The sequence below is a fragment of the Melanotaenia boesemani genome, chromosome 15 (assembly GCF_017639745.1).
Source record: "Melanotaenia boesemani isolate fMelBoe1 chromosome 15, fMelBoe1.pri, whole genome shotgun sequence".
Lineage (NCBI taxonomy): Eukaryota > Metazoa > Chordata > Actinopteri > Atheriniformes > Melanotaeniidae > Melanotaenia > Melanotaenia boesemani.
Window position 1 is genome coordinate 21,470,701 of NC_055696.1, and position 23,302 is coordinate 21,494,002.

General features: G+C 37.3%; 1 protein-coding gene across 17 annotated transcripts in view; it reads left to right on the forward strand.

The window, feature by feature from the left end:
* The window catches only part of dlg2 (discs, large homolog 2 (Drosophila)), a 136,102-nt gene that overhangs the window by 100,736 nt on the left and 12,064 nt on the right, over positions 1–23,302 (forward strand). For 8 of the 17 annotated variants that reach the window (XM_042007506.1, XM_042007507.1, XM_042007509.1 and 5 more), the window contains 8 exons: positions 1,971–2,030; positions 4,732–4,887; positions 8,001–8,157; positions 10,584–10,686; positions 13,450–13,564; positions 13,896–14,072; positions 14,204–14,279; positions 19,493–19,589. In XM_042007506.1, the coding sequence (XP_041863440.1) occupies positions 1,971–2,030; positions 4,732–4,887; positions 8,001–8,157; positions 10,584–10,686; positions 13,450–13,564; positions 13,896–14,072; positions 14,204–14,279; positions 19,493–19,589 (941 nt within the window). Of the gene's footprint in view, positions 1–1,970; positions 2,031–4,731; positions 4,888–8,000; positions 8,158–10,583; positions 10,687–13,449; positions 13,565–13,895; positions 14,073–14,203; positions 14,280–19,492; positions 19,590–20,019; positions 20,066–23,302 lie in introns of all 17 variants that reach the window. The other 9 variants (XM_042007508.1, XM_042007522.1, XM_042007523.1 and 6 more) reach the window with 4 other exon arrangements.

The window sequence follows — 23,302 nt, forward strand, 5'->3', positions numbered from 1 at the left end:
TCAATAAAACTACAGTAATTGATAGTAAAAAAAAATTGGTTTTAATGTGCAGGTCACCACTAGGGGCAGTACACAGCACTTGGACTTTGTAATAGTAAAACAATTTAGAATTGTAAGTAGGTTTTCATTAAATTCATATTGCTCTTCAAATAATTCCCCAGTATTTCACACATATCTCTGTATGGCTGAAAACTCATTATTAAAACATTTTGTGATATAATACAGATAATTTTAGTAATATTTAGTGGTTACATAATATTTTTGTGATTTAGTGATTACCAGGTGGTACAGCAATGAAATGTAGAGCTATTATAGTAAATCTAATTAGCTCTTAAGACATCATATGATAAACAGATCAAAACCTAAAGTTTTAAGCTTATTTATGAAAGAGTGACATGTACTTTTGGAGACTTGACCCCAGCCCAGGATCCGTGTGTTCAGATGAAAGCAACGATTCCTATTGGTGCTAATGGGGGAACATGATGCAAATCACATGACATGTCTTAGCAAAGCACTGCTGCCATGTTCTGACCTTTATCCTCAGAAATAAGCTTTTGTTTTGTGCTGCAGTATTCCCACACTGGTCCTTAATTTACAAATGGAATATAACAATATAATCCTCCACATGATAAAATATATGTGTAAGTGTGTATTTGTACATTGTGCTATTCATTTTTTTGTTGTGTTCCTGTAGTATTGTTGAAATCCTGTGAAACATTTACAAAATATGTAATTTACTGAACTGAGAAAAAAAAAAAAAAAAACATTAAAAACAAAAAAGTTTGCAGTTTTGTTGGAAGTGTTCAGACATCTGAGCAGCTTCTAATGTTTTGGCTCTGATTTACCACAGCTTAGACTTTCGACAGAGTTGACTGATGGCCTCCAACATGTCAGAAAATTTACAAAAACAAAGACGAATGACAGTTTTCTTATTGTCTAAGTCATAGTTTGTTTTTGATGCTGATGATTGAAACATCTTGCTGTTGTTGGTTGTTTTAAAAGTGGCTTCTGACACTTTGTGCTAAATGTACAGTTCTGTACAAGTCTCCAGCCCTCGTTTCTTTATTATTTTCTTCCAAGCAGCCAGACTTTCTTTTAATTTTTAAAGCATCATTGCCAAATTGCAGAAGAGTTTCTTATTTTGGCACTCCCTAACGACAACTAATTCAGCATCCATCTTCATCCTGTCTCTTCTCTGAGATTTCTCCAGCCAGTAAAAGTCTGTCTGATGTTGTCTCCTGTCTTATCTCTTGCTCTGTTACTCTATTGTTTTTCCTCGCTTCCTCCGATAATGTCCTCTTGGTTTCTTTGCTGAATCAGACATGGTGCATATCCCAAACAGCCAGTGAGTTGATATCCAGTTGCTAGCATGCAATGCAGTGCCGTCAAGCAAAACATAAGTGTTATGTGATGGTCAGGGCTAGAAAAAAGAAAAAGTAGTGAAGTGCGGTTTCTATTATGTACATAATAAATGTCAGTTTACTGTCAGAATGAGTCAGAACTAAAGTTTTAAGATCATAAACTTGGGTATTATTGCTTTAAAGGTGGTCTTTAGCAATAGTTCTCCAGCTCTCTGAAGGTTTTTCTTTGAACTTTGGCTGCTTAACCTATAAGTCATTAACACCTAAAAAAACGGTTTTTAACTCAAGAGATGAACTAGTTGTGTGTCGACACGTAACAGTGTAGCTTAGCAACTTAGCAAATAATTAATTTGAAATGGGATCTTTAGGCTCTTTGTTGCTAGCAGTCTATCAAAAAGACACATCTTTTTCTTCACGTTTTTTTTTTTATTAAATGCATCAATGTTGATGATGACTGAACTCCGACAGGGAACATGGCTTTTTCTGTTGTCTCCCTTTGTTCTGTGGTGCCTCCTACTGTTTCTTTGATCAGTGAACAGAGTAAATTTACAGCAGTATTTTATAATGATCGTGTTTGGTTATCAAAATGTATTTTTTCCACTCTGTTAGAAATCCCTCGCTAGATGAAAGGGAGGAGAACAAGTTTGATTACAACCACTTTGAACTGAGGTGAGATATTTAATGAGCATCATCGTCTTCTGCATGCACCTGCATGTCTCTTTTTCAAAGCATGCACCCCTTTTCATTATAGTTTAAACATCTGATGAAATACTGAGAAGAAATGCTGAGGTACTGTTGCCTATGTCCTCAGAGGTAACGAGATGTTCATTGTCTTTAGCTGTAAACTCTTTAAGCATGCTCACGTTTGATAGGAAATTAAATTCACTGTTGTACCTTAAATTGGGAGTCAGCCCTATTGAATGTAGAGCTTCAGGTCCATCTCGGTGGTCTGCTCTTGTTCACTCAAAATAATTAGTTCAGTAAATGTATTTATATAGCACTTATAATAAAAAAAATGTCACCAAGTGCCTCACAAAGATAAAAATAAACAAAAACAAAACATAAAATAGTCATAAAAGAGTGGAGACAAAAACAAATTGTTTTTATAGATATCTTATAGTAATTATAAAAACCAATCAAGCAAGTTAAATGAGACACAATCACCCAAAAGCCTGTTTGGTCCTCCTCAAATTTAGTACCTTCTGTTGACTTTGTGGCCAACAGTGTCGATGCACAAGAAATCACTATAACATCATCATCCACCAATATTTTTCTTTTTTTTTTTTATAAATTTTTTAAACAACATCCAACCTGTTCAAGATGACCAAACATTCGATATGTTTTTTAGGAATTAAACCATTTAAATGCCATTTTGAATATCTGAATAACTGCCTTCTTTATTATACATAAATATACAAAACATTAAATATTTTTTAATGTAATAAAAATTGAGGAATGGGGCTTTGGTGATGATTAAAGTCTTGGATATGTCAAAGATTAGTACCAAAATGATTTGGTTGCATTTAAAATTTTAATGTAGTGTCAGATTCTCCCTCTGGGGATCTTCATGACCAAAAATGTCCGACTGACTCCTATTAAAATTAAACATGTTTATCTCACAATCATTACAATTTAAAACCTGGCATTCTTTAATGTCAGTGTTTCATTTGGAAGAAAAGTAGTGAAATTTGACATTTTTACTAGATTCCGCCAAATTAAATTATGTTCCCATGCAAGGCAGATGCCGATAATTCTTGTAATTTTGTCAGTTATAGTATAGTCATGGGACCACCAGGGTTGCTAAAAGTGTGTTGTTTTTGTGTGCCCGAAATAATTCTGATCATTAAAATTTTCATTAGAAAATCATTTGACACATACACAAAAAATAAATAAATAAAAACATGGTCCCACAGAGGGCAAAAGGGTTGAAAAAAATGATTTGAGTAGCTTCTTAAAGGTGTTTACAGATCTTTGGTCTGATGGGAGAAACTTCCAAAGTTTAGGGTCAACAATCTGAAAGTCCTTTAGTTCTGAGCTGAGATTGAGAAATAACTAAGAGGAACTTTGTCAGAGTTCTTCTATGACTGTAAGGATTTCATAATCTTCTAGACATATAGGGGCTTGATCATGCAACACATTGACTTCATTCTGAGCCTAATGGGAGCCTGTGTAAAGAAATCAGGATGGGGATTAAAAGAGATGTCCTTGATGTGTTTGTTAACCGCCTGCAGCTGCATTCTGAATCATTCTGCAGAGATGAACTGCTCTGTCATGTGAAAAGGAAATTGCAGTAATCGAGACAAGATGACACAAAAGCAATCAAAACAGAAAGTGTGTCCCTCCTGCTGGAAAAATTGGGGTCCAAATGCAAAAACATACACTAATTACAAGAGCTCTGATCCTTTCAGTTTGGTACCAGGATGGAAATTACTGATTGTGATGGTCTTTCTGTGAATTGGACTTGCTTCCCACAGATCCCCATCAAACTCATAAAATCTGTATAATAATTATACCATTACAACAATATTTAGAAATAAAAAGGCTAAATTAAATTCAGAAGTAAATAAAGAATATTGCACAGGTTTTCCCAGCAGTATATAAGCAGCGTATTGCACAAGTGAGTATTGAAATGATTAGAACAGCATTCAGTGCTACAGCAGCTCTTGGGATGCCCATCATATTGGTATCTGAGGAGTTTGGAGCCTGAATGAAGACCTCAGACTCTTCATCCTGTTCATTTAGCTAAGTCCAAGTTACATCCATGTGAATCCCAGGATGTACAACTTGGTCTTCACATGACAGCATAACTGTGATTTATTCCCAGCTGATTAGTTCCACTCTCTGTCCTGGTCTTCAGACAGATACTGATGGTCTGGAACGAACTGCAGATTCCTGCCAGAATTTTAATGTAATGGCTGATTGTTTCAGTCAGTTATCGAAGCATAAAACAGTGGAACTTTGTGAAAAGCTAAGATTTCAACTGACTTAAAGCTGTTTAAGAGGTTGACAACCAGTTTTTGCTTCTTGGTTTTTAATCAGTTATCAACTGAATGTATTTAGGCAAGGCAAGTTTATTTGTACAGCACATGCTATTTTTTCCTGTGCAAAATCAGTTCTGACATGTATTAGACTGAAGGAATATTAGTTATAAAATAATTTTCCAGTATAGGAAGTTTGGTAAAATCGTCTCACTATGAAACGTATTCCCTCTATATCCCAGCACTTTTTCCTTTCTCTGCTATGCCTCATTCTACTTTATTTAATTTTTTTCTTGTGTACCTCATGAGCATCCTAACTGCTCCAGTTCCAACATTCCATCATCTGTTTCTAGACTCTAACCTCTCTGCTCTTGTTTTCCACTCTACTGTAGGCCTCCAGAGCCAGTTTACAGCACTGTGAACAAACTTTGTGACAAAGCACCTTTTTCCCGACTCTATTTCCCACTGGAGTGCAACAAAAGCCTCCTCCACTCCACCCCCCTCCCTAACTCTGACTTAAGCCTGTTCCCTGACTTGGATGTCACCAGGTACTTCGTACAACCATCATCACCTCGTCTCCACCACTGTGTTTCATCCCACTGTGTGTTTCCTGCTTTCACTCTTTTGTTCTGGAATATTCATTTTTCCTGTTTTTCCTACAACATATAGGTGTAAAATAAAATACACCCACCTGCAGATTTAAATTGGGTTGGCAGAAATATGTAAAGTTCTACACACCTAATGTACTTGAAGGAAATAATGATCAATAATATTCTATCTTGCATGTATTGTTTTACAACAATTTATTGCTTTCTATTTAGCTACATTTTAGCTTAAGTAGTTCAGATTTTTGTTCACAAAGATTAAAATTAAATTATTTATGTTCTAGTTTTTGCTATTGCCTGATTTATCTTATTTAACCAGGATAACTGCCAAATCTTCTTTTTTTTAATATATACAAAAGTGTCCTGGCGAAGACAGCTTTTGACAACCACACTAAAGACATACGCATAACATTAAAAGCAAAAGCAAAAAACACAATCTACAACACTACCAATGCTAAAAAAAAACAAACAAGCGATCTAAAACAACAAACAACAAAGCATCTACACTCCTGAATTACCATTTGGCCGTAAATAGATAAGATACCTTAAAAAGCATGTAGTGAGACCAGCCCCTGTAATTCCAGGTCCTTTTCCTTGTTGTTCCAGGCATCAGGGGCAGCATTTAAAAGCCTTTTTTTACCTGCTCTGTTCTGACCTTAGCAACAACTAACAGGAAGAGGTCTTGTGACTTTAGATTAGTTAAGTTATTCCATGATGTTTACTTGTAGACATGAGGAAAGCAGAGCCAGGAAACACTTCTAGATGAGAACCATGGTAAACCGTATCAACCGTATTATATTATATTATATTATATTATATTATATTATATTATATTATATTATGTTATGTTATGTTATGTTATATTATATTGACCACAGAAGTTGAATTTTATGTTTTATTGTGGAAAATTTCATGACATGAATTTTTCTAAATGATCATTAGCTACATTCCATTTATCATGCAACAAATAGAATATCTTCTTAAAATCGTGCTCTGATGCATCTAGATTCCGCTGTACGGAAACGAGCATTGGTGTCTTTGGTCAGCTAGCAGCTAACTTACCCGATTTTTGGATTGCTAATTAAGCCTAACTAGCTAATCCTGTTTACCAACTAATCTCAGCCCTGGTCTTCAGACAGATACTGGCAGGTAATTATGCACCCTTTTCCACCAGAACCAATAAGTCAGGCAGAAACTTGTAACTATGGGAATGCTTCCAACACATTGGCTGTTTTCCAGTTCAGGACAATGTCTTAGAACAGCACAACAAAGGCACTTTTCTGAATGATGTTCATCTTTCTTTTATTGTGCTGGAAAGGTTACATGTTGTGCATCCTTTGCTGCCCAGCATTTCTCAAGACTCATTGCACTACGGTGTCTTGGAGACGTTATGTACCTGTTGACGATTAGCTTTGTTGGGTTTCATGTCCCTTAGAAAGCTAGCAATGCAGATGTTGAAAGACTAAAGTACCTTAAAAATTAAAATATGTTGTTAAAGATCCCACCACAGCATGCCACATAGATTGAGGTTCTGGACCTGGATTGAAACACCTTAATTTTTTTTCTTTTTCAGCCATTTCAGAAGTAGATTTACTGGATTACTTTCCAGTTGCATGAGCCAATGTGCAAAAACCAGCATCTGTGATGGTATGGGGGTCCATCAGGTTCCATGACATGGTTTACCTGCATTTATACGATGTTGTCATTGATTCAAAGGCATTTACTGGAATTTTAGAGACATGTTACCATCAAGGTAGTGTCCTTTCCCTGAAGGTCTATGGTTGTTTCAGAAAGATGATGCCAAACCTCATTCTGCATGATTTCCGACATCATGGCTTCGTACACACAGAGTGTGTGTGTTTAGTCTATCTTTTATTGAAAATGTTGCATGAAGACTAACCTCATGAAGCGGAGAATCAGACAACAACAACCCCCGACTGTTGATCAGCTGAAATTTTGGATTCAGAAAGAAAGGACACAGATTCCTCTAGAAAACTACAACAATCAGTTTCCAAACCATTAAAAAGCAACACTAAAGGGAAACTGAGATGTAAATATGTTTTATCTTTGAGAAATGTTGCATAAATATGTAAATTTATTTATATTTTCTAAAAACAGTGAAGATGGCCTGTCAAAGTCACGTCTTTGGACGTGCATCTTTTAAAGGTTTTCAACAAATTAAATTACAGGCTCAATGTTTTTTAAATTACTTTTTTTTAAAAAAAGCTCAACTTTACTAGAAATAGGGTTGATAATAAATCATGGTTTTTGAATAATATATTCTATTTTGTGTCGGTTTTGCTTTAAAAACTCAGAAGAGAAGTGATGTAGTTCACACATTGACCAGCAGATGGAACTGTGCTGCTTACATATCCGATAACATTGATTTTCCTGTGATAAACTGATGCTTTTAATGTTTAAATGTCAAATCAGTTGATGAGAAAAAAAAACTGACAAGATAAATCTAAAAAAATGAAAATATGAACATTGTGAGTTCTTTTTAAAAGATAATTATGTTTGAAAAGTAAAAATAAAAAAGACTGCCTGGCTTATTATCCACTGCAGATTTTTTTCCTTTTTTATTTATTTATTTATTTTTCATTATTCAAAAACACTCTATATTAAGGTGAGTTTCATTCAATCTCATTGTCCTGGGTTGGAAGTCTGTAGCATAGCATGTCTGGATTTATATTTTTTTAAATGTTGCACCCTGTCTCTAAGCATATGCTTCTGCACATCCCATGCATCCTCTTATGTGTGCATGTAAGAAAGCCGGACAGAGAGAAAGGAAGTGTGTGTGCATGTGTGTGAGAGAGAGAGAGAAAAGGTTCTTTTCACGTCAGACCTGAATTTGGGACAAACGATCCTAAGTAGAGCACCGTCCCTCTGTGGAGCTGTGGCAGTCTTTGACACCCTTTGCCTGAGAAAAAGCTCTCCTTAAGCTTTCATCGTCCTGTGATTTTTATCCACCTTTTCTGTCCTCCACCACCAGAGGTGAAGATGCTGAGACCCACCGACACCCCAGAGCTGATGTATTATCTGAATTGTTTGTACAGGGAACCCAGGAAGGTCGTGCTTCACAAAGGCTCCACGGGCCTGGGCTTTAACATTGTTGGAGGTGAAGATGGCGAGGGGATCTTTGTCTCCTTCATCTTAGCAGGCGGGCCCGCTGACCTGAGCGGAGAGCTGAGGCGAGGCGACCAGATCCTGTCTGTAAGTGCACCAGAGAATCTGCAGACACACTCTAATTTACACAGTGGAAACATGAGTTAGCATCACCTGCACTATGATTAGCAGTGTTTACATCTGGCAGACTTGTGTGTTTAAAGCTATTTTGGTTTGTGCATTCAAACCAAACATCTCCATCCTGTTCTGGTCTGTCTAAAGGACATTGTTCCAGAAGTCTTGTGTTTGTTCAGATGCAGCTTTGCAAACCTTAGCTGTGCTCTGTTCCTTTTAGAGAGAAGAGTCTCCTGCAGTCTTTCCAAACAAGCCATACTGGTTCAGTCTTTTTCTGATTGGACTGTCATGAACTTTAACATTTAACATGCTAGCTGAGGCCTGGAGTCTGAGATGTAGCTCTTGGGTCTTTTACAGTTTTTCTGAGCAAGCAGGGTCTGATGTTGGGCTGAACGTTTCTGGGACGTATGTGGAAACAGTGAAAGTGGATTAGTTTATTTACACTGCTTCTGCATTTTGGATTAAATTTTCTTAAATAATGTCATGTATTGTTGTCCTTTTGATGTCCTATTTACCGCTTTTTTAGACCAGAGAATTTTTTTTTTTTCTCTGTCCATATTAGTAATAAACTTTAGACTTTAAAGAGGCTTTAGTTTTATTTTCACATGATGATGAAATAAGTTGGAAGACCGAACTTTGTTGTTTCCTTTTTTCTAAACTCAAGAGGACTTTTTTATGTAGGACCAAAATGCCATAAACAGTAATTAAAAATTAATTAAATGTATTTAGAAATATATAATTCAATATAGAAATTAATTAGCTTTATAGTTTTGCTTTTATACGTTTTTGTATTTATTAATTTATTTTCTATATTTATTTATTTATTTTCAAATGTATTTATCAATTTATCGGGTTTTATTTATTTTTCTACACTTACTTATCTGTTTCTGCATTAGTTATTTATTCACATATATATTTAATTATTTTCCTTTTTTCCCCTTAATGTGAATAAGTTGGGCGCCCCACCGTCTTGTTTTACCCAGATAAAAACAGGTGGTTAATGTTCCAACAGTGGCCTGGATTTGTAGTCTAACAATAACTCGTCTTGTCTGTCCTCACTTACTGAACATCCACACATCTCTACACACACTCATTCTTCATATTTATATCCACCTCTGTTAAGCTCTTCTTTCTGATATGAATTTACATGAACCCTCGACCATTCATTAAACTGAATTATATCTGTATGTGTGTTTTTCTCCTCCACGTTATGGGGAGGTTGATTTGATTTTAGCAACAATTCTTGACAATAATACAGAGAAAAATATTATTTGTAAGAGCAAAGTTTTATTAACCCAATAAATATTTTTTCTATCCTAACGAATCATTTCCGGAGCAATTTACAGCAACACTTTCATACTTTTCTTATCTTGACTCCATAACTGATAAATACACAGTTTGACACGTGAACCTTGCTAGTACCAAGCTGAACCCCCATTTTCCCTAAACTAATTTAATTCTTGGTGGCATAAATCAATGAGGTGTTGAAAGATTTTGCTCCATATTGACATGACAGCATCACACAGTTGCTGCACATCCATGATAAGAATCTCCCATTCCACCACATCCTAAACCTGCTCTACTGGACTGAGATCTGGTGGCTGTGGAGGCCGCTGGAGTCCAGTGAATTCATTGTCATATTCTAGAAAGCTGGTGGAGATGATCTGAGCTTTGTGACCTGGTGCATTATCCTGCTGGAAGTAGCCATCAGATGATGCTACACTGTGGTCATAAAGGGATGGACATGGTCAGCAACAATACTCAGGTAGGCTGTGGTGGTTAAACCAGGCCATGGTGTTACTAAGGAGTCCAAAATGGGCCAAGAAAATTACACCAGCAGTCTGAAGCGTTGATCCAAAACAGGATGGATCCATGTTTTCATGATGTTTCCACCAAATTCTGAGCCTAGCATTCTAATGTGGAGCTGAAATGGAGACTCATCAGACCAGCAACGTTTCTCCATCTTCTATTGTCCAGTGTTGGTGAGTCTGTGTGAATTGTAGCCTCAGTTTCCTGTTCTTAGCTGACAGGAGGCTCCCAGTGTGGTCTTCTACTGCTGTAGCCCATCTGCTTCAAGGTTGGACGTGTTGTGTTTTCAGAGATGCTATTCTGCAGACCTTGGTTTGAACCAGTGCTGATCTGACTACCATCTCCAACCAGTCTGCCTTTTCTCCTCTGACCTTTGACATCAACATTCTGGTCCAGACAACTGCTGCTCACTGGATAGTTTCTCTTCTTCAGACCATTCTCTGTAAACCCTAGAAATCACTTGATGACAACATTACCCCCACATTTACAGGAAGTCTTCATAAGTCAGGTTCGCCATCATGTAGAAAACGTAAGCAGGATTTGCAGAAATAAAAATAATAATCCAGTGAATGTCCTCGTTCTGGAAACAGGTTAACGGTGTGGATCTACGAGGTGCCACACACGAACAAGCAGCAGCAGCCCTGAAGGGAGCAGGGCAGGTGGTCACCATCTTCGCTCAGTACAGGCCTGAAGGTAAGTCGGTTCAAAGAAACACTCACAGCAACCCTGAGGAGGAAATACCTCACTAAGACATGGAGGATGGGTGTTAACTGCTCATTTATGAGGCGTAGTCTCTGTTCTAACTGGTTTTCAGTAAAACGGGAAATAAGCAGGGACATTATGTTCCTGCTTCCAGAAAGCTTCATTGCTTTTGCAAAGAGGACAGGACTTGTCCCATAATAAGTCTTAACAAATCTAAGATTATGATTTTATTTTTATTTTGTTTTTTTATTTCATTCAGTAAATCAAAATAACTCAACAAAAAATCTTCCTGTTTTAATTAAAAGGAGAAGAAGGATGAAGAGTCCTATTATCCGCCCCCTTTTCACAAAACAACCAACCGATATATGTACACACTGAAGGAAAACATTAACATGGACTTTAAACCAAATCCATGAGTTGCAGCTACTGATTATAAAACATCTTCACACAATTTATGTTTTACTTTATCAGGGAATCATCTTCTTCTTTGATTCAAGAAACAAATTCAACATGTTTTATTGTATTTACTGAACAAAATAGCTTTGATTTCTCTTTTGAACATAGGTTTTTACTTTATTTGATTTCTCTGTCCAGATAATCCATAAACTGATTCCTGTTACTGGGATACAACCAGTTTGGTTCTTAAACACAATTAAATAAAGATCTCTATTCCTTGTAAATTAAACTAACTTTTTTTTTTTTTAAATCTTCTCTGGATGTTTCCTGACAAGGATTTTTGATTTGCTTTAAACATTGTAAACAAGATACTGTAAATAACTCTTTCTAGAAATATTGACAGTTGTTGACACACAAATAACTTCATAAAATAACAGCATAATAATCTAGACACAGAAAAAAAAATTTCCATCTCTGGTTTACTGCAAAGAAGAGCAAGTAGATTATTAAGATGTTTGTATTTTATTAGTCATCGTTGTTGGAAAACACATTATAATCAACCTAAAAGTTTGTTGTTTTTTTTAAGTGCAGTTTCAACAGTATTATACCTCTCTTAAAAAATTTATGTTCATTAAAACCTACAGGTTACAATGAATCTATGAGGGAACAAAACATTTAATTCAAGTATGTGGAACTGAAAAATATAATAATATGATTTTGGATAGAATAACTTCAGGATCAAGATCAACAAACTGAAACTGAAAATCTTAATTTCTAGATCTTTGTAGTAAGATCTGGTCACCTGAACTGCTCGCAAAGTCCGAAATATTCAGTGAGAAAGAAATAAAAGATGGAACGAGTTATCTCAAGTAATGTCTTCAATGTTATTTTCACATTTGCCAAATTCATCCCACAGGCCAGATTGGACCCTCTGGTAGACCAGTTTAGGGCCCCACACCGTACTTTTAACAACCCAGGGTCAAACTGATCTCTGTATTTACTCTTAGTGGCAATTCTTACTGTAATGTAAAGATTAGTTGTATAAATGTTTTGCAGGTATTGCCCCACACTCCAATACAGTGCTCGTAAAAGATATCATTTTATCGCAAGCATGTGCCTGGTAAAACAAAGGTTAAATAAAGAAAAATAAAAGTGCTAACAAATGACATAAAGTAAGACAGCTGCTTTGTCAGTTAATTTTTCTTATTTTCTGTTTGTTCCTACACGGGTTACCGTGTAAAATACAAACCACGTTCAAACAATGACTGCTTTGCTAGCTAGCATCCTCCTTTTTTGTAGCAATCTAATGTAGCATTAGCATAGTTTTCTAAATAGCTTAAAATGTGATCTCAGAGAATGAATCATCTTTCCCAATTTAAAGTTTCTGTTTAATCGATATTCAATTTCAAGACTAAAATGAAACTCTGATATAACTTTTATTTCATTAGCTAAACATTTAATCTTACTTAACATTAACATTTAAAGTTTGCTTTTTTTAAACACTAAAGCACACAGAGCTTTATTTTTCTAGCTCTTGTCAAGTTCAGTCTGTAAACTGTAGTGGTAGTAATATCTTTTACGTGGTTTTGCCTGTAGTCATTTTTTATTAGAGGTTATTGGGAAAGAAAACGAAAACATTCCTAAAAGGTTACCAGGACATGTTTGTGGTCAACATGACACCACAGCGCCCTCTGCTGGACCAAAGCTTTCAGTGTCAGTGGCGTCTGTTATCCAGCCTGCACTCTGAAGCATTTACAGACTGTAATGTTTAAATTCAGGAAACGTACTTATGTCTAAAATTTCCCCATATTTGAGCAGATATTTGATATTTCCACAGAAATTTGCAGCCTGGCTGCATCTAGATTTTAATTCTATTTCCTTTATATTTCACATAATTTCTGAATATTAATTAACTAATATTAAAATGTTAATACATTTTACATACATACATAGAAGTCACAAAGCTGTTTATTACACACAGCTTGGCATGTGTTGCTAAATCACTGCAGACGGTGGGTAATTACCAGCTGTGTGCTTGTTTTAGTTTAAGGTCTGCAGTGTAAACTGCATTTCACCTGCAGTATTAGAAAATAATATTTTAATAATTGAAAGTTAAAAGAAATGCCAATAATGCAACACTTTTACTTCCTCTACATATTGAAAATTATTATTTAGGTGTTGTTTTTGTCAGTGAAAGTTAAATATTGCTGCATATTTGTAAAGAAAATTTACCGTAACAGCAATAATATCCTTGTTTTTACAGACAGCATTAGGCTGACCACCTCTGTTCCTCCATTTACTGGAGTCTGAATAAAGATCTTTGTGTCCACCTTGACTCATTCTCTTCTTGTCTTGCAGAGTACGGACGTTTTGAGGCGAAAATCCATGATCTCCGGGAACAAATGATGAACCATAGCATGAGTTCTGGGTCTGGGTCTCTGCGCACCAATCAGAAGCGATCCCTCTATGTCAGGTCTGTTTTGAGTTTTGACCTTGTTTTTGTTGTCCAACCAATCTAGAAATGTTTTCTGCTGATTTCTTGCAGGACAAACAGAATAGTGATTAAAAGATCTGTGTTTGCCTCTTATTAGCATAACTCATGTTTCTTTATAGTATGTGTAAGTGGACATAATTAATATAATGATGATTGCGTGCACATGTTCATATCAGGTTTGATCATTTCTAATTCTAGCACCCCCTCCCCATGGACTCATTATTCTCCCTGACCTGGTAAATCTTCAGCAGAGTTAGACAGTAGAGAAACATAAACGACTGTGTTTAATACCATTCTCTTCTCTGCACAGGGCACTGTTTGACTATGAGAAGTCAAGGGACAGTGGCCTCCCCAGCCAAGGGCTCAGCTTCAAGTACGGGGACATCCTCCATGTCATCAACGCCTCAGACGACGAGTGGTGGCAGGCCCGTCGTGTCACCCCACATGGAGACAGTGAGGAAATGGGTGTCATCCCCAGCAAGAGACGGTACACGTCATATTAATTTGTTTTGGTTTCTAACAGCCACAAACATCCATGTGAACAAAGCTTATTACAATCCAACCAATCAGAGCAAAGTGTGTGACGTATTCTGTTGTTAATGACGTTGTTCTTTACAGGGTGGAGAGGAAAGAACGGGCTCGTCTAAAGACTGTGAAATTTAACGCCAAACCAGGATCGTTTGACTCAAAAGGGGTAAGTACATACGAGCTTCAAGGTGGAAATTTATTCATAATACAGCCCAGATATACAGGACTGTGCAAAGGTCTTGGACCCCTCATTTCTTTTAACCTGTTGGAATTAGATGTCTCGAATGCGGAACATGATAAATAAATCTATATTCTGCTCAGTCTCCCCTCCAAGGACCTACACGTTGGACACCATTGGGAAGCCAGTTCGGGCTACAACCATAACAAATACACATTCTTTAGTCTAAACCAGGGGTGTCCAAAGTCTGTCCTCGAAGGCCACTGTCCTGCAGGTTTTGGATGTTTCCTGCTTTAACACACCTGAATCAGATTAATTGATCAACATGCTTCCACAGCACTTGACAACAAGCTGTTGAGTAGAGCATTTATTTGAATCAGGTGTGTTGGAGCAGGGAAACATCTAAAACCCACTGGACTGTGGCCCTTGAGGACCAGAGCATGGACTTCCCTGGTCTAAATCCTCTTAGACAAACTTTTTATAATTTCTTTAACTTCTTTTTAATTTCTTTGTATTCTTGAGAAATAGTTCTCCAGACTTTTTGAAGGACTTTCCAAAACTCTTTAGATGTTTCTGCCTTCTGTGCAGATGATCCCACACTGCTTCAATAATGTTGAGGTTCGATAAGATGCATTATACTTTATTGTCCCAGTAGGGAAATTTGTCTTGCTGTGCCTATTAATACCTTCACAATACTACAACATAGTATGACTATCTCTTAGCCAATATAAGACATTCAATTGAAGTAAACACTGCTTTGTCAAAACACATTTTACACAAAAGAACCTACTGCACATACCACGTACACATATTACACACACCCCAAAACACTAAAAATACATAAATAAATTCTAATAAAATCATAAAAATCACAAAACTCCATGAATCTGTTACACATTTTCCTCTGCCTCAGGCAGTGTTATTTAAAAGTCTCATAGAAGTTGGAATTCATGAAAAAAGTAGTTAAGTTTATATCGGGGGGACTCTGCATCGTCTCCCAGTCGGTGAAAGTTCATATTCTGTGTGAAGGACATGTGATGGGTCATCACAATTCTCTGAGCCTGCCTGCCTGAGAACAGACTGCTGAACAGACTACCTCTTCCCCATCACCTTCATAGCAGTGTGTACCGGCCTGCTGAGCTTCGTTTTCAGTTCTGCAGTCAGTTTGCCCGGGATCTGGGGAGGATCCGTCCCTCCATCAGACCTATTGAGGTCCGGATTCTGGGGAGGATCCGTCCCTCCATCAGACCTGTTGAGGTCCGGATTCTGGGGAGGATCCGTCCCTCCATCAGACCTGTTGAGGTCCGGATTCTGGGGAGGATCCGTCCCTCCATCAGACCTGTTGAGGTCCGGATTCTGGGGAGGATCCGTCCCTCCATCAGACCTATTGAGGTCCGGATTCTGGGGAGGATCCGTCCCTTCATCAGTCCTGTTGCATCTGATTTTCAGACCAGTTCTTGAGTCATGTGACATACCTCAGTCTTCTCTCCCTGTTTCCCTTCCTGAAGAACGGCTTCTTGACAGCCTCATTTCTCTGGAGACCATTTCTGATGGTAGATGATTTCAGTTTCAGTAGATGGATCAGCTGAAGGTCCAGATGCACCTGTCAGGTCTTGGATCAGGTCTTTGATAGATTTGTTTAGGAAATAAATTTCAGATCCTGTTCATCTGCTGTAGATGGTTTTTTAGTCCAGACTCTTCTTCTTTTGTCCTCCTTGTGTCCAGTTTCTGCCACCATGCTGAGATATTGCAAGTTTCCAGCTAAAAGCTCTTTGGGAATCACCTTGTTGCTGCTGAAATCTTGTTTTCTGTTTGTCAAACTGTCTTATTGATGTTTTTCAATAAATGGGAAATGGTGTGTCTTTGGTACAGACTGCTGGTAAAAAAAAAAAAAAAAGAGCCAAACAATCCAATTTCAAACAGGTTCTTTGCTCAGTTGTATGTTATGTGGTTCATCTCTTTTTAATCCCTGAATGACTCATAAGTCAGCATTAAGTGGCTAAACAAACGAATTCCTCTGTAAATGACAGATGTAGATGAAAGACCGGACTGAAAATGAGTGAAAAAGCAAAAAATATACAAGAAAAAATCTGGAGAACTATTGCTGGAGACCATGTTAAAAGATTAAAGTCTGGCTGCTTGGAAGCAAAATATAAAGAAATGGGGATCAAGACTTCTACACAGTCCTGTAGCTGCTACTCAAAAAAAAAAAGTTCATCTTTAAAAACTTTGTGAAACTTCATGGATTCTTGTGTGACCAAATTTAAAGTTGTCATCATTCACATTGTTAGATGTTAAGTTGTTTTTCTCACTAAAATTTGATTTTTGTTCACAATGTAGTCTGATTTAATTCTTTGGGAGGGAAACCACATGCACCCGTTTCATTGTGGGAATTTGTTGGTTTACACTTCCAGCAAAGACGTCTTGATTGTGAGTCAAAGCCACAAATCATAAAAGAGACATCATCATCTAAATCCTGATTCAAGGTTCAGTGTTTTTCTGTTCATCTGTTTGTCTTTGAAATAGACAAGGTTTTTTAAATGAGCGCGTCTTTAAGCAACAAACACGAACTTTAGGACAAACAGGTCTGAAATGAGACTCAGCATGGAGTCACCTCTTACCATCCTCTCTTTAACCCCTGCTTGTGTTTTCTGTGTGTTTATCACCATGTTTTCTGTCCCTTTTTCTAATTTATGTTACTTTCTCACAGCATGATCTGGATAACTCGTCTGTCATCTTGTTTTTTTTAATGGCTCTTAAACAATGGAGTGACAGAAGTGGCACAGAAAATAATAAATCTATGGCATATTTTAAAAATATATGGAAACATTTAAATCTTTATTATTTTATTTATCTTTTTATTTCATTTTCTTGTGACCCTTCTGTCTTTCCATGTAATACAACTGTGGCATGTCAAGAAGTTCAAAATACAAAAATGAAATCAACACATTTAAATTCTACAAGCTGGGTTTAATTTAATCAGCTTTAATATAAATATCTGCTGAAATATAAGCAGTTCAGAAAAAAGATTCACAGCAGATTGTCATAAAAGTGACATCAAGTCAACGTTTTTTTTCCTTTACACCTGCTATATGGTTACATGTTTTAGCTTTTATTGAGACACACTGAAACTAAAATAGTCGCCCTCTTTGCTTTATAGACTTGAGCTACGATCTGATGCAGCCATCTTAGTTTAAAAGTCACGCAGCTGGTTCAGTTAACCTCTTCTTGACTAGAGCTCCTTGTACAGGGAAGCATGAGATACATGCAGAAGATCTTTGCACACACCAAGAATCAGCAAATCTAATATGGAGACTCTACCAAACCACACAAACCAGGAGTCATGTGAAATTAGAGATTCTGCTGGTTGCAAAGTTGTCTGTCTCATCACTGGGGGACAGAAACTCTGGAGCTAGCAGACAGAATCAGAAACCATGTCTTACTTCTGCTGTTTGTGGTGAAAAGTTTGATTCCAGCTCTAAAAACTCTGCTAATAAGTTCCCCTATCACTCTGCCTTTGTTTGAAATGAGCCATGAAGGTCCTGCTGGTTTCCATGGCGATGAAGGAGGTTTTATAGTGAAGGGTTCACTCTTCCTATCATAGACTATCTTGGGCTTTACTTCTTTCTGGATCCTCATGGTGTTTCTAAGGTGAATGTTGGGGCTATCCATGGATTTTTCTAACTTACAGAGGTGTCCATCATTAGCATCAACTGATGTCCTCTGGTTTTCACTAAAGTGGTGTGGTTTTCTATTAGGAGGAGATAAACATTTACATGTTCTACTGTGTTCCAGGTAAATTTACTCTGATGCAGTAACACATCTTGATTCTGACACTTCTGTAGTAATCTCATGTTTCAGCTTTCTGTACAGACCAAGATTATACATACAGAACCTCCAACTTTTTAGAGAAGTGCTCATTAGAGTTGTTTCATTGAGTTGAATATCCCACAGATCACTGTTCGATTTATTTATTTATCAGATTCAGAAACTTTATTAATCACAAAAAGCCATTCATATGCAGTCAGACACTGTTCATTAAAACAAAGAAATAGAAAGGTAGAAACTCTAATAAAATACCTTCAGACAGCAGTCAGCCAACAACTTTCCTCTATTATTGATACAGTGTGCAAATCCCTTCTTCATAGCCACAGGTCCATAAGAAAATTAAATAAGATAAAATTCAAATTGATCATTTTAATTAAAAGTTGCTCTTTACGTTTAGCAGCTGATGGAATAAAGTCTTTGTATCTGTTATATGAGCGGCAGCATAATAACGTCGACCAGAGAAAATTCCCTCGCCAGTACATGGTCAGGTCGGCTAATCATGTTCCCAGCCTTCTGGACTGCTCTTTTCTCCCAGAGAGAGCTCACATCTTCCTGCTTGGCTCAGTAATCTTATAGCAGACCTTAGCAACACCCTGCTGCAACAGACAACCCTTTAAACCAGCAGAAGAATTGGGTTTATTCCACCAAAATGGTTTCAGTGATGCTTCATAGCCTGTCCATAATTTACTGTTTATATCAGGGATTGGAGATGGGTTTATGGAAACCATTCTGGCCAACTAAATGTGATCATGCTTAAAAACCCAGAGCCAGTGCTGATAAGGACCATGTGATTTTTAGATTTTTGTCATGGAACCTCAAAAGTGAAAACGGTTGTTTATGTTTTTTTCCGTAAAGTCTGACATGTTTGAGACTGCTACTGTTTGGGAGAAGGTTTGGAGCTCAGTGGGCAGGGCAGCCGTTTCAAATTTGCTGCTTCCCTCACCTTTCTCTGGCTCTTTCTTGTCCAGCTACTGTTCAATAAAAATGCTACTAGAGCCACACAATGTTCTTTTAATAAAGAAAGAAAAAAGAGAGAAACAAGCTACATGTCCGGACCGAGCAGATCCAACTAACCTATGTTTAAAGATGACAAATCCAACAAGGGTCATGAGCAATTTAGTAAAATCAGCTACGTGGCTGGTGCAGAGCCAAGTCCACTTCCAGGTTAGAAAAGCATTCAGATTTGGGATAAGTCTCTATAATGATCATAAATATTAGCTATATTCTTCAGACGATATGGTGGGATGAAAACAAATCACAGCAACATCACTTTAAACTTCAAAAACTTGTTGACATCCCAGTTGTTGCGAGCCGTTGCTTTGTCTGCATGACGTTGACAGCCTGTTTGGCCCATGCTTTCTCTCCCTTCACAGCCATTCACTGACAAGCATAAAAAGAATTTCATCTTTACACGAAAGTTCCCATTCTACAAGAACAAAGATGGTGAGCAGGATGACAGTGATACTAACCGTAAGTAAGACACACCTGCAGTGAAGTTGCACGGAGGGTCGACAGGGACATAATAACCACTTCCTCTTGTGATCTTCTGTCTCTTTGTTTCTGTTGCATCACTGCCTCAGATGCTGAGCGGTCAGCAGGAGAGAAGCCAAATCAGAGCAGCTCATTTCAGAGTATTTCTCCTTGTGGTGGTTTTGTGTGACCCAGTTTTCCTCTTGGATATCTTTAGGTTCAGTCCCAAAGGTCCCATCTGTTATCATGTAGTATTTGGCTCCCTCTGCTGGCTGCTCATTGTCTGGACAGATCCAAATCTGTGGTTTAACTCCTCCGTCTACTTTCATCATCAACATTTTGCTTATGGTGCAACTGTCCCCCTTTTTTTTCTTTCTTTCTTTTTTTTTTTTTTTTTCTTCTGTTCTGGCTCTCTTTGGATGCCCAATAGGACATCCTAGGAATAGGTGATGATGGGTATGGGACAAAGACCTTCAGTAAGTTGGTTCAGGAATGACTCCTCACCTCTGCAACCTTCATTTCGCACTGCTCGTCTTTATGTGTTAGTCCTACTTGCATCGCTGCATGCTGTCATTGTCCGTCTGGTTTGCTTCGTTGTTTACAGCATCTGTCCAAAGCAGGATCTCTGCACTGGGAGTGCTTTGATTTTTTTCTGTTTCAATCATTCAGATTTTTTTTATTTTTTATTTATTTTATTTTTTTTTTATAAGTTGATTTGTCAATTTTAGTTGAAGATGAGGCAGCAAAGCTGTCATTAAAGTTGTGGTTTTAGGATTTATTTTAGGAATGAGATTAGAAAGCTGCTGAACTGCCTGCTTATTTTGTTATTTGTAAAATTAAAAATTTAATATCCAGCAAAATATACTTTACATGCAGATGATAGACCTGCAGTATATTCTGCAATGCAGCAAAGTGTTTTTGCAGCTCAGACTCTGAATCGTGACACCAGTTGCAAACTCAGATGGCAACAGCAGTGAAACATTTTCAGTGCACATTTAAACCCAAAAAGTGCATTCAGCTCTGACATTGTTCCCTTCATACAGAGGAGTAAAAATCACTTTATTTCTTGGCTTAATTAGCTTAAAGGATGGCTATTGGTTGAATATTTTTAAGTCAATTTCAAACATCAGAAATAGAGTAAAAATCAGACAAAATAACGAGCATTCAGCATCTTCAAATGCTGCGATCTACTCTAACAGCAAAGTTTTTTTGATGGCCTAAGGTTCGGTTCAGCTGGTTTATCACTCGTATAAATATTGAATCCATTTATCGGTGTATCTGTCATGATTGACTGATAATTCAACACTGAGGCTGGATTTAAATTAGGTGGGTTAGCTTAGGCCAGGGGTGAGCAAGTTCGATCCCAGAAAGCCATAGTCCTGCTGTTTTGAGATGTTTGCCTGCTCTAAACTACATGATTCAAATTAATTGGATCCAACAGCTTATCAAGTTCAGTTTAATTCAGCTTTATTTGTATAGAACCAATTCACAACATCACCTCAGAGCACTTTACAGGCAAACCAATTTGAGCCAATTCAGTAAAATCCAATCAGTATTAATACAAGCCAAGTCATAAAAAAATAATAGCCTGGCTAAAAAAACCAGCAGATTGTGTTGAGTCTTGACTTCACTTCAATCCCCAATCCTGAGCATGCATGTGGCAGTGGGCCACAGTAGGAAGGAGAAACTCCCTTGTAAGAGGAAAAAAATCCTGGAAGAACCCAGTTCAGGGAAGGCAGCCAACTGTTTCGACCAGTTGACTTTGACCAGACCAACAAGCACCACAGCTTTTAGCCAGGAGACCTGCTGAAAGAGGAGAAATGCAAGTTTATACTGTCCTAAGTTTATACATCTAGATAAAGAGCAGAAAGGCGAAAAGAAAAGGAAGTTCTCAGTGCATCATGAGACGTCCCTCATCAGGCTGAGCCTATAGCAGCATCACTATGGGATGGCTAACCACCCTTAACTATAAGATTTATCGAAAAGGAAGATTTTAAGCCTAATCTTAAAGGTAGAGAGGGTGTCTGCCTCCTGAACCCAAAATGGGAGCTGGTTCCATAAGCCTGCCTCTTAGAGACTAGGAACTACAAGTAAACCCTCAGTCTGAGAGCGAAGTGCATCATTCTGCTCTGTGACTCATTCATTTGGCATGTTGAAGCAGGAAAACCTCTAAAACTTGCAGGTCTGCTTTGAAGGACTGAACCTGCCTTCCCCTGGGTCAGGAGAATTAGGATTATATAACTGGAGACTTCTGATTGAGACAGTGATAACTAAAAATAAACTTTTAAGTGGAGAGAAGAAACGTTTCAGTATCAGTATTAGAAACGGCAGCGATTTGTCAGAAGTGTGATGCAGACAGAAACAGTGGTTTTTACAGATTACTGGAGGTGCTGCTTTATATTTTCATATTTGTTCTTGTCCATCTAATGAGAATCACCTGTAGGATTTTTATTTTTCACTTTTTAGCCATCAGAATGCGTCTTTTGTGTTGAAGCTCCCCTTCACTTTCTCTAGCATGCTGATTTAACTTTTTTAACTGTTATAGTTATTATTGTCATAGCCTATCTTCAGATGTGACCATGTGCATGTTTGCATGATGCTGGTGTAAACATCTAAAGGGTTTCTTTGCTTCTGAGCATGTTAGTGTGAAGTTCAGTGTCGGAAAATGTTGCATTTATCTTTAAATTGATTTTATTTTGTGCAGGCCTAATACTTTTTATAAGTTAAATACAGTTTTATTAATTTTGAATAGTGTTTTATTTATATTCTAGAAAAATAAAAAAAAGTCCACCTCTTAATTCTTAGCTTGTATGTATCAGGCAATCATGGAAAATAAAATGAAATAAGATTCTGGTCTAACATGCTAACTGAGACCTACAGAGATTTGCTTCTCTGAGTAGGTTCCACTTGTCAATAAACTTTCTCATGAACAGTCCAAATAGTTCGATAATGGCCTTGCAACTAATTCTGTGCAGTGATTAAACTTTTTTATCACGATTAATCGCATCTTTACTTAGGGATAGGAATTGATCAAATGTTATTGATATCAATGCCATTATCAATTCTGCCTATCAATCCAGTTCTTTATTGATTCATTCATTCATTTTCCGTACTGCTTAATCCAATTAAGGGTCGCGGGGAAGCTGGAACCTATCTTAGCAATTAGCAGGCGAGGGGCAGGTACACCCTGAACAGGTTGCCAGTATATCGCAAGGCCAACACAGAGAGAATTTAATGACCAATTAACCTAACATGCATATTTTCGGATGGTGGGAGGAAGCCGGAGTACCTGGAGAGAACCTGCAAACTACACTGTTTGAATCTCCCCCCACCCGAGGCTCGAAGCAATGACCTTCTTGCTGTGAGGATTTTTTATGAGGAAACAAGTATACTACATGGCTTTATTGTGTAAAAGCTAGAAACTTAGAGTTTAGTGTCTTTGTCAACTCCACATAAACAATTTTAACAAAATTATTTAGATCAGTAAAATCTTTAAACTGATACTGATGCCAGAACTACAGATGCGGTCTAAAAAAGGGAAAATAATACATCAATTAATATAAAAACTCTGAATAAAATAAGCATTGACCACTGTATTGTGACGCTTATTAATGCAATACTGCCACTTTAACCGCAAACAAATGCACCAGGTGAATAATATATAATATTATTAACAGCATCAGAGTCCAACCTTCTGTCCGACCTCCCCACCA